Raw genomic sequence first — 13337 nt, forward strand, 5'->3', positions numbered from 1 at the left:
TGACGTTCCTCTAGGAATCGAACTAGGGGCCTCCAGTACGGTAGCCGAGCGTGCTGACCATTACACTGCCTCCTATATTATTTATCATGTAAGCAGATAAAAATATCGTTTACTAAATATAAAATTTACACGTGTGATAATATCTGTACCTACACGTGAGAAAAATAATCGTAAATACTTAACATATTCAGAGGAAACAAATAAGAATTTTTTAAAGAATATTTATCTGATAGGTTTTAGGAGTAACCATAAATAAATACTCTATTTGCATATTTTGAATTATTTACCACTCACCTACAGATAATAGGTCATATTATACTCACACATATTTTCATAAGAGTGTGTTCCTAAGGGTGTAGGTGTATTTATGTATTGTATATACTACTGTGTTCAATTGTTAAGGTATCAAATGACAGGGTTGTACACGCATACAAAAAGTACTTCAATAACCTTCCTACAGATAGGTTTAGTAAAAATTTAAGACATTAAAATGTTAAAAAAATTAATTAATGAATTATGTACATGTTAATCAAAGAAAGAAAGAAAAAACACAAAAATACATATTTATAAAAAAATTATAAAACCAACAAACATAAACAATAAATAAAAAGTTTAAGTCCCAAGCTCAAAAGCTTAGTCTCTTTATTGGAGAGAACTGCGTTATTAATTTTAAGATTGTAAAAGTTGAAATGTCTAGAAAATGAATAAACTTTATTAAAAATAACTTTTGTAATCATAGTAAATAATAAAAAATGTAGCTGTGTTTTTTTAACCATAATCATTTTTGTAGTGAGTGAAATTTTGTAATTTTTTTGTCGTTGACACTTACCTTGCTTTTTTCGAAGAGGTTTCTTTTTCCGGTATCTTGTCGAAGATTTGACACCAGGTACCGGTTTGCGAGGGCCAATCAAAGGATTTCTCGTGGTCGTTCTCAAAGTTGGTTCGGGAGTAGACTGTGCCGGAGGTCCTACGACGTACGCGAGGTGTTCGTTGGAATCTTGAACGTCAAAATTGATATCGTCCGAAATCAATTTGAGCATATCATCGTGCTTCCCCGGGTGCGTGAGAATGATGTTGGGCTGTGGTGTTTCGGTCGATGTTGCAATGGGAGGCACGAGAAGAAATGATTGGTGAGAGTTATCTCGATCGATTTGGTTAGTCGGTTTTTCAACCGCGGTTTTGGCGCTCTCGATCAGAGGGTACTGGTTGACGGCTGTCGCGAAGGCAGCCGCATTTGGCGTGGTGTCTTTTTTCTCAAGTTCTGGGGGTTTCGTGGTGGCATCCCTGGGTGGATTGACAAGTCTGTCTGTCTCAGGAGCCGGGCTGCTCGGCGGGGCGAGCAGCACCGGTAATTGCGCGGACGGAGCGTACTGGTCGGGAGAGGTTCCCACGCACTTGTCACCAATTTGACGCAGAGACGCGCCGCACACACAGCGACCGAACAGGTTCGGGATGAGGAACTCGCAGCGGCTCTCGGGGTCCCACAGTCTGCAGTGCGGGTTGCTGTAGCACACATCTCCCGGCTTAGCGGCTGAAATAGAATAAACACATTGTTTTATAGTCATTGATTGGATTTACAATATCAAACAAACAATAAAAAAATATCTTAATGAGAAAGGGCGTTTACTTCGAAACTAGATTTTTTTTTATTGATTATAAAATTTTTAACTATCACGTCGCTTCCTCGTAAGTTTAGGCAGAGAGAATAGAACGCCACACCACTCTGTCGTTGCAAACATTCTTCACCTCTACCACATTCATGTATCTTCTCATAAATACCCGCCGATTATTACGACTCTTGACCTTGATTGTGATGACAATAAACAAATACAATGTAGCATTAATCAGTCATATGATTTATTATTTTTATTTTTGATATTCTAAATTAACCGTAGTAAATTATAACGTAAAGTCAATTAATGACATTTAATTTTTGATGGAATTTACATAAATAAGAAACTCAGTCAAAAGTAAATAAAGCAAAAAATTAAACACTTTTGTCATACCACTTATTGAATTTTATTTTATTACACACGACTAGTTTCGAAACAAAAATAAACAAAACTTGATAAGTGGTATTAAACAAGTATTTAATTCTTTAACCTGCTATCCCATAAAGTTAAAGCCGAATCAATAAATATGTAATGTAACTTTAAAGTATCTTATCAGTTTTTAGTTATTCCCATAATTTATAATAATGCTTATTTTTAAATAATATTTATTCAAATGATTTAAAAATGAGCATTATGAACACATATGATTTAAAAGTAACAATAACAATGTCGATCAACAAAAAATGATTTTTTTTATAAAAAAGGAGAGTGAAACATGATTTTATTTATAAATTGTATTAAAATATTACAATTTCGAAAGATGACTTTTAAAAATGTTCATTTCACTGAAAATCAAATCATCGTCGTGCATACTTTTTATACTTGTATAATGTACAATGTGGCATTCGATGGAGGCGTCTGTGTTGTTAAAACAGAAAATAAAATGACCGTCTGATTGAAACAAAGATGGTTTGCGTTGATTTGTTAACCGGAGGGCCCGTCACCGGAACGCAACAATATCAGCAATCTTCGATTCTCATCTTTGACCCAGGAACCCAGGGGCCAAGCGAAGTTCACGTTGCTACGAGTACGTTACGTGAAAGGAAACAAGAAACAAGAAACTAATCATTCCATACTCTGCGCCTCACGACTTCCCGATGCCTGGGTACCGGGCAGAGCCGGGACAAGGCAGGATTTACTCCCCCCCCCCCTTGAGAAAAAAAACGCCCATTAAAAAAATGTCTGCATAGATTTATTGATAGAAATTTATAAAAGTATTTTCGTTGTTGTTAAGGCGTTGTTATTGTTCGACTCCATAGTGTAGTGGTTAGCACATTTGACTATTATTCTGGAGGTCTAGGTTTAATCCCCAGAGGGATCAAAATAAAAGTGTTTTTTACACTTTTATTTATTTAATATGATATAACCCTGGACAGGTACCTGAAACACACAACTTCATTTTATAAATCATGGGTAGAATGGTGATTATTACACTTGTGTAAAGTGATCACTTAACCAGCCTATGACAGGTCGTAATCCCTGTAAATATCCAGCTTCTATTATCTTCTTCATGTATGTTGAGATGTCAATTTTTTAGTGGTTCTTAGTTCATTTATGTCATTTTTATAATAACCGGTCAATTTAGGCGTCTTTGATACTTGAGAGTTGGTTGTCCACCCTTGTCCCGGCTCTGGGGCTCGGTAGGTACCTGTCTATCGCACTATCTAAGAAGTAAGGTACCTATCTACCTACAGATGATATTAATTTTTCTCAGTGGTTTTTACTTCATTTATGTCAATTTTGTAATAACCGATCAAATTAGGCGTCTTTGATACTTGAGAGTTGGTTGGTCTACCCTTGTCCCGGCTCTGGCACTCGGTAGGTACCTATCTATCACACTATCTAAGAAGTAAGGTACCTATCTACCTATAGATGAATTAAATTTAATATGTAAATTTTTCTCATTGGTTTTTAGTTCATTTATGTCAATTTTGTGATAACCGGTCAATTTAGGCGTCTTTGATACTTGAGAGTTGGTTGGTCCACCCTTGTCCCGGCTCTAGCACTCGGTAGGTACCTATCTATCACACTATCTAAGAAGTAAGGTACCTATCTACCTAGAGATGATGTAAGTTTTTCTCATTGTTTTTTAGTTCATTTATGTCAATTTTGCAATAACCGGTCAATTTAGGCGCCTTTGATACTTGAGAGTTGGTTGGTCTACCCTTGTCCCGGCTCTGGCACTCGGTAGGTACCTATCTATCACACTATCTAAGAAGTAAGGCACCTACCTACACATGATGCATCGCGTGCGCTTTCCCGCTCATCCCGTTATACGTTATACGCTACCGCGCTCCAGCGACGGTCGGCGCGACCATATTACAACACGGTTCCTTCCACCCATCGCGCACTTAAGATTCCACCTCGAAAATTGCATGGTGAACGTTCATACTGGTTGCTCGTACTAGCTGATAAGTACTCGATGCTGGATCGATCAGACGAAGCCAGATAAGAAGCATTTTCATCTAATAGCGCAGATGATTACAGCTTTTCGTTTGGAATATCACGTCTGTGTAGAAACGCACTGGGAACATGATACACGGTTGAAGTATCGATGTCTGTGCTTTGTTTTAATTTATAATGAGCTGAATGTATTAATTTTCAAATCAAATACAGATTTTTTGAGTCTACTTATTTTTTGAGCCGACTAGTAGACTCAAAAAATCTGTGATTGATTTAAAAATTAATACATACATAAATTAAAATGGAGTTCTACAAATTGAACGCCGTATCAACAAATAATATAATGAACTTTATATGAATCAGAAGTTCCTTATCACCAGTCCAAATACACAACATTTCCTTTATTAATAAAATAAAAATGTGTCCAAAAACTTGTTCACAAATCTGGATTATCACCAATAAGGAGTTCTTTTGGACATTTCGACATAGATGAAGAAGAGTATGGAAGTCTGGACAGACAGTCATAAACAGAGCTTGTCAATCATGGGTAGAATTGGTGAATGTTACACTTGTATAAAGTAATCACTTAAACCAGACTATGACGGTCGTAAGCCTTAAAAATGCCCAGACTTCTATACTCTTCTGCATCTATGTTGAGATGGCAAGAATAATGGTTTTAGTTTATTTTAAACATTTAAATCAAACACTAATTTTTAGGGTCAACAAAGTTGTATTTATTTATTTTTAAAAAGACGTTTCGTTGAAACGTCGTTGAAAGTGTTTCGTCTTGTCAGGGCATTATCAAACAGTTTGGATATTAGTTTGATAATCCCCTAACAAGGTGAAACAATTTTCACGAATTTTATTTTTTAAATATAAAACACAGTCGACCATAAAATTCAGTGTTTGATTTTAATATTCAAAATAAATTATGCAGTTTTACAAGTTGAACTCCAAATCAATCGACAAATGATTCAAATTGATAAGAAAATATTACAACCTCGTAATTTTCGATAAAAGGTCGTAATTTAATAATTTAAATTTATATATATATATATATATATATATATATATATATATATATATATATATATATATATATATATATATATATATATATATATATATATATATATATATATATATATATATATATATATATATATATATATATATATATATATATATATATATATATATATATATATATATATATATATATAAACATATATATATATATATATATATATATATATATATATATATATATATATATATAATGTTAGTTTTGTATTTTTTTATTATGGAACATTGACATATGTACCTACAGTCCAAAACAAAGATACACAGTTTTAATGATTAAAAAAAAACTCATGTTATTTTTGCGTAAATGATCTAGCCCTGCAGACACGTAGTAATTTCCTTCTAATACCTTGCCAAGCATTTACTAGATCACGTTCCTGCAAAGGAATTCCATCGGCTCCCGAAGATGGTGGATAAAAATGCAAAAGGTACGAGAACAGATCGCGCACATGAAACATTATTATGTTGATTAGCACCTTGCTGTAAACTGGTGATCAGTTGGGTGAATAAATTACTCCCTGGAAAAGCATTGTGGACCCACTATGGACTGGAATTCATTCATTGAGAAAATGATTGGACGTAGGACTCGAAGCGTTCGTGCAAGATGTACATACTCATATTATTAAGTGGGTTTCTTTGGAACATATTAGAAGTATATCCATTGGTGATTGGATTTTTTCCTACCATCATCGTTTACCTTAAAATCAATTAAATTCTCATACGTTTGATATCAAAGTTAAAAATAATCGTTCTGTTACTTATGTAATCGCATATCTATCAAAATTTTAAAGAAAAATTATGTTGTTTATTTCTATATGTCGATGTCGGTTAGCTATCTGTCAAATAATGAATAAATAATTTTTTATTTTTTATTTTTTATTAAATTACTACAAAGTAGTAGTATGTAATAATGTCACAGTTTAAAGGTAAAATATATTTTGCCTCCAAAAATACGGGTTAATGATGTAAGGACCATAGCAGTAATGGGATGGTAGTAAAATCACAGAATATAAGGAGATAGAATACGTTAAAAATGACGTACATATGTTTTAAAAAAAAACAAATACGTGCTGATGACGAAGAAAAAAGAGAAATACAGTTGTAAAAAAAATACTAGAGTTAAATATTTTTTCTACGATATAAAAGATGGTATCTGTTTTTAATATCGTCGGAGATGTATGAGAATAATCTTTTTACTTTACTTTAAAATGAGCGTTGTAAAAGTATAGGTATTAAATCGGAAATAATGCATCGAATCAATTCAGAATGAATGAAACGCGACAAGTGTTGGGAGGTCTGTACGTGGTTCGAGAACGTGAGCGCCGTGATAAATCGTAAAATGTGGTAACTCTTCTATTTGATGGGAATCTTGGAGAACGATTAAGAGAATTTTATTGTTTGCTCAGAAATACACAGGCATTTTTAGCACATATTATTATTTGTATAATATAGTGTTTTTATTATTTATTTTTATAAATATTTTAGATATTGCTTTGGATTTATGCAAACGTAGCTTTACGTACAGATTTTAAAAACATCTTTTAATATATTTTAATAACATTATGTTAATGGAATACGATGAAATGCATAAATATTTAAGAGTATTTTATTATTTCAGACAAAAAACACTTACGTGAAACTATTGGATAATGAACTTGTGAGAAAGTTATGTCAGTTTAGACATTCTGCACCAAATGATTGCGAAAAAAACATTACTCATTCTTTGAGTGTTTTGATTAGAATATAAGAGAATGAAAAGACAAAAGTTCACTTTTATTCTATATAACAGATGCATTCGACGTTTTACGCGATAATGAAGTTATAATTGCAAATTTCTTTTTTCTTTAGTAAGTACATCACACGCATTGTATGTGATGTGCTTAATGATAAAAAAGAAACTCCCAAAGAGATCAGATCGAAGATAATATCGTATCACGAATATGTAATAGGTAATATTAATTACGTAGTGATAATGGAATTTCATGTAAATTAATTAAGTTTTATTTTTTATAAAGATAAGAAAGTGTTATTATGCGCATGTGTTAAAGAGGTGAAAAATCAACCATTATTTCAGTGATGAAAAATTACTTGATCTTGAATGATATACGTATAAATTTTACTAAATTAAAACTACGACTGGGAAATATTAGGAGAGGGATCGCATTTCGACTGCATTCAGCCTGCTTTGATCCTTCTTTTGCCAACTCCATGCTTCGTTTTTATACATAATATTGTACAGTAACAGGAAATGAAGATTATAATATTACAGTTCCTTAGTTTGTCCTCTGGTTTTTTACCCATTTTTAACCCTGATATACATTTGAAGTACTTACGTCCAAGACACGTATGTTTCCTGAACTGTAGATACCCCTCTCGACACCGACAAGCGCCATCCAGGCAGCCGCTGTGACCAACCCTCATAGAGCACTGTTCTTCCACGAGACAGTCGTGGCCCAGAAGGGTTGCTGTAACAAAAGCAAATCATAAATATTCAATTCTATATGGGAAAGGGACAAGTCTCATTTACATAATTTTGTAATAATTCTTGCAACCTTCAGTGTTTTAGACTGCTTTCAAAATATATCATTTCACACAAAGTATTTAACAATACAGCATCCATTATTTATTTGGGAAAATAACAATATATTTAAAATTAAAATACAGGGTAAACGGATGGTTAAATATGTATTTCTATTTAAGAAAGTAATATGATTTTGCTTATAACTCCATCCACATTCAATGATGCATAGAGCACTGCATCAAATTGACGCAAAGTTAAATTAATCGTCAATTATACGAAGGCAAGGTGATCAATCTTACGCTACAAGTTAGTCCAGAGTAATAATAAGTAAATATTAGATTGAAAACACTTACACGTATATAGTAAAATAATGACTTTATATTTCTTTTCAGTGTATATTTTATTTGACCAGTGACCGGGTTTCGTCGTTACCGACACTCAAAAAAAATCAGACTGGTTAGGCTGGACAAATTCTATGACTGAGGATGTTATATTTTTATATTTTTATATTTTCTGACGAATTGAATTAAAAATTGAACAAATTTAAGTAATGTGTTAAAATAATAACCACATATCAGTTATGGAAAGAGTTTCAAGTATGACCATATATGTATAATTTGATTAGAGATCAAATTTAAATACAAAAATCTATTTCTAACAAAACTGTAAAAATCAAACAAATCTTCATATTTTTTTGACTCTCTTTGGAATTCGAACCCGGGATCTCTAGCATGGTAGCCAAATGCAGAAACCTCGACACTATGGAGGAGTTCTGAATATTATGATAGTAGCATATAATAAATTTTTCGTGATATTTCGTTAGCAGTGTTTTATGTAAACCATAAAATTGGTAAGTTGTAGGTCGCTGTCCGATTTTGTAGGCGGAAATGAGGTTTGCGCACTGAATTGACCTAAATGACCCGCAAAAGAATAATGATGTATCACTAATAATGATTTCGAAATAATAGCTTAAATTATTTTTCAAAATCTTACTTTTTTGTTTTTTTTTTTATAAAACGGTATACCACAATTCCAAAAATGATCTTGTTTCTTACTTGCTTCCTAAATAAGGAGGCTTAGCGGGTTATTCCTTTTAAAAAAACTAACTGTCAGCATTCATGCGTTTTTTTGTAGTGGCAATTAAATTATGAAAAAAGTAAAGGCGATGGATGAAATTAATAACTCCGTACGAATGAACGCCATATTGCAAATGGAAGAACACCTCTCGTACACTAAAAAATATTTTTGTAGTATGTACAATGATTCAGTGGATAAAATAAGTATATATATATATATATATATATATATATATATATATATATATATATATATATATATATATATATATATATATATATATATATATATATAAATGTGGTGTCTAATCGTGATCCGATCTCAATCGGGTGTGGTGACGTTATTTGAGTCATAAAATGCTCTTATAATATCTCAAATCACACTTCATAGAAAATAGCAATGCATTTCTCGTCAATGGTTGCTTTAGATTCCAAAGTTTATAAGATCAAAAAGCGGATAAAAATGCATACCACAATGGTAGTTATTTAGAATATCATAAAACATGTTTAAATATGTATTCACTAAGATGTGTTCACGAAAAATAAACGGTAGTTTATTGTCAACTAAACGGTATTGTACAATAATGAAAGATCCATATTTCATTATATTTCGATTCTATTGTATCTGTTGTTAAAATCCATTCCTTTGTATATTTATTTGAAATACAAAGGAATGGATTTTTAATAAAAAGAACTCTGAACAATCTAGATCACATTGTCTTATGACAATTTTGTTTTTACGCTTGCCTATAATTTTCAAGTGTTACGTAATTCGTAGTATTCCTAGATTTGTATCGATATCTCAACAAAGATATTGAAATTCTGTTGAGATGGTAATATGCAAGTCTGGGTATTTACAGGGTTTTCGATCTGTCACTAACCGGATTAAATGATGATTTTGTACAATGTGCAATATTCGTTATCGTACCCATGAATTACAACCACATTATGAACTCAAATATCGAAAGGTTAAGTAGTATGTAAAATTTCGGAAAAGGATGTCAAATTTATGGAGCGAATGTAGTTGGAAAAAGAAGCAGAGGACGACCGAGGAAAACTTGGCACAATCAGGTATGTCAAATACTTGAAAGCGGCCGGGTCAGGAGTCGTAATAATCGTAGGGTATGTATGAGGAGATGCATGAATGTAGAAGAGGCAAAGAATGTTTGCAAAGACAGAGTGGTGTGGCGTTCGATTCTCTCTGCCTACCCCTGCGGGGAAGCGGCGTGATGGTTAGTTAGTTAGTTATGTCAAATGTGTAAATGATGATATATATATATATATTTATATATAGATATATATATACATATATATATATATATATATATATATATATATATATATATATATATATATATATATATATATATATATATATATATATATATATATATATATGTATATATATATATATATATATATATATATATATATATATATATATATATATATTTATATTTATATATATATATATATAGATATACATATATACATATATATATATATATATATATATATATATATATATATATATATATATATATATATATATATATATATATATAAATATATATTTATATATATATATATATATATATATATATATATATATATATATATATATAAATATATATATATATATTTATATATATATATATATATATATATATATATTTATATATAAATATATATATATACATAAATATATATATATATATATATATATATATATATATATATATATATATATATATATATATATATATATATATATATATATATATATATATATATATTTACATGTATATATTGTATATTATAATGCGCAGGAGGTGAATAAACTTTAGCAATTTATTCGTAAATTCAAGACGAGTATTAAGTTCCTCTAGTATGAATAATAGTGATATCATACAAGTACTTGACATATATTTATTTTATTGCATGATGGTATTCCTTGTTAGTAATGAATGTAGGTGTTTACTGTTATTATACATACATATTTTATAAGCTGTTGGATGGACCAAATATAATTTTACTGTTGTTCAAACATACGTATTTTTTAAACGAGCGCCGAATTTGTTCAAAGCCCAAGTAAGATTTTCACCTTGAATCGCAATGCAAATGAATTTTATTAATCGATTTATTTTATATGATTTATATTACAACAATTAGTTGTAAGAAATATATTTTCTTTAATGTTTTCCGCAGATACTTTGTAGCACATTTTATAAACTTTATAAAATTAATTAACTTTGTTTTAGCCAAAAAAGTGGTGAAAACAAAGTCAATTAATTTTATAAAGCTAGAAATATAGAGTCGAAAAATATAAGTTTATCAGTACCTATGTGACAAGAATAAAAATGTAAATGTTCGATTATTTTTTTTTTTATCTCATTGATTGATTGATAAATTGAACCACCGATTACTTTGAAATTTTGAAACAAAGTTGCATTTGAATGCGCACGTGATTTTATCTACAATATCTATGCAAATAAAAATTAAAGAGATGACAATGGCAATGCTACCTGTTGAACGTTACAGCAACACAAGTTGTACTAAACATTGCTTATGGTTGATAACAAACGTACTTCTTAGCAGCTGCTGTCACTTTGCATTTTTAACGTTTTTATTGTACTGTTGTTTCTAAGCATTTTAATATGTGTATTGTTTCACAAGCTTTGTGAAATTATATATATATATATATATATATATATATATATATATATATATATATATATATATATATATATATATATATATATATATATATATATATATATATATATATATATATATATATATATATATATGTATATATATATATATATATATATATATATATATATTTATATATATTAAAAATACGTGCTATCTTTTATAAATACTAATAAAAAACGCGAAAGATGCTTGCTACAAAATTACGCACTTTGTGACTTTGAAACAAGTAGTTATTTTTTTTAAGAGATATATATTTTTTATTAATGCTTTACTTAGTAAATACTATTATTTCCTGAAATCTACTATGACACGTGTTTCGATGCATCATTTTCAAACATCGTTTTTAAAAATTATGCGGAATGCTTCGAAACACGTGTCATAGTAGATTTTAAGAAATATTTATATTTACTAAGTAAAACATTAATGAAAAATGGATAGATTTTACCACAAAGTGACTTCCGAATCAATGGTTGAAAAAATAATTTAGATTACAATCACCTAGATGATGCCGATAATTTCAAAAGAAAGAAGTCAATTTCATATGCAAATGAAATAGAACTCTTACATTTCTACCCAATGTATATATAAGATGAATTATTTGCCGGTAGTTAATGTAGTAAATCTAGACCTCTTTCTTATTGCACCACAGGGGTCAATTAATGAGTGTAAATCTACATGTCAGTACGGAGTTCCGAGAAGGAGTGATCATTTCATTTTACGTAATCGTTGCACAGATGGTTGGGTGCACTTGAAAGGAATGATGCTGAATACAATCATATGTAAACTAGTCCAGCTAATGGTACATACAATTCACGTAATTATATAAGTACGTGCAATACAAAAAAAATATGCATACATAATAAAAAGGAACGAGATTTTCAGTAAGCTAGTCCTATTTTCTGCGCGCTTACTCATATGCAGAACTAAAATAACACCATCGAAACTCACTGTTTACCTTTGATCTTTGTACTAGCATTCATGGCTGTATTGGAAGCTTAAATATGTTTTTTTAATAAGTAATCTACGAGAATTTTTTGTTTTTTGTTCAATATGCAACAGCAAATATATTTCTCCTTTCGATGGCGTGAGTTCAAAGTTTACGCGAAAGTCGATGTTTTAAAAAGGTTCGAGGTCCACGAATAACGTACCTAATGATTATTTGGACTTTCTAACTAATGAAAGAAATTACCAAGTAAATTTTTAAGTACTAGTAGACGGATAGTCCGTTATTTTAGGATGACCACACATATATACTTTTGCATTTGTGTGTATATATATATATATATATATATATATATATATATATATATATATATATATATATATATATATATATATATATATATATATATATATATATATATATATATATATATATATATATATATATATATATATATATAACGTGGTAATATTTTCCTTTTGAAAATTAAGTGTAAATAATATGTAAAGTGGGTGTATAATAATAAAATAAACAATGTGTTGCTTTGTAATTAAAGTTTATTCTTAATTTATCTTTATAATAATTTTTATATCTATCTATCTATCTATCTATCTGATTCTGACAGTTAATAATATTATCGGAAGTCTTTTGTTTTATTCTGAGCGACGCATGCGACATCTAGTGGTAGAACTGTTTTGTGTAGGTACTTAATAAAATGTATAGGTAGGTACCTAGTTATTTTATTACATCTCCCCCCTTGGGGATGAAAATTCATAGTAAAATTTTCACTCGTCCTCCGGATCATCTTCTTGTAGTGAAGGGACTGGTATAAGTTTAGTGATATGATAAAAAAAAATTCTTTCTTTCTTATTTTTCTTTCTTTTTTTCTTCTTGTTTTTTTTTTTCTTTCTTTCTTTTTTTTTCTTTTTTCCGTTCTTTTTTTTCTTTCTTTTTGTTTGTATTTTTTTTTTCTTTTTGAC

General features: G+C 29.9%; 1 protein-coding gene across 1 annotated transcript; it reads right to left on the reverse strand.

Annotated features, from left to right (window-relative positions):
- Positions 1-829: 829 nt before the first annotated feature.
- On the reverse strand, positions 830-12394 carry LOC148298215 (uncharacterized; the record flags this gene model as incomplete). Its single annotated transcript, XM_088277039.1, has 3 exons — positions 12370-12394; positions 7433-7564; positions 830-1531 (listed from the first exon to the last, which is right to left on the reverse strand). Coding segments are annotated over exons 1-3 (859 nt in total), but the record flags the coding sequence as incomplete, so codon positions are not given.
- Between the last annotated feature and the right edge of the window lie 943 nt (positions 12395-13337).

This window comes from Brachycentrus maculatus, unplaced genomic scaffold (genome assembly GCF_059751285.1).
Source record: "Brachycentrus maculatus isolate JH-2025_06_01 unplaced genomic scaffold, ASM5975128v1 h1tg002361l, whole genome shotgun sequence".
In the NCBI taxonomy this organism is placed as follows: Eukaryota; Metazoa; Arthropoda; class Insecta; order Trichoptera; family Brachycentridae; genus Brachycentrus; species Brachycentrus maculatus.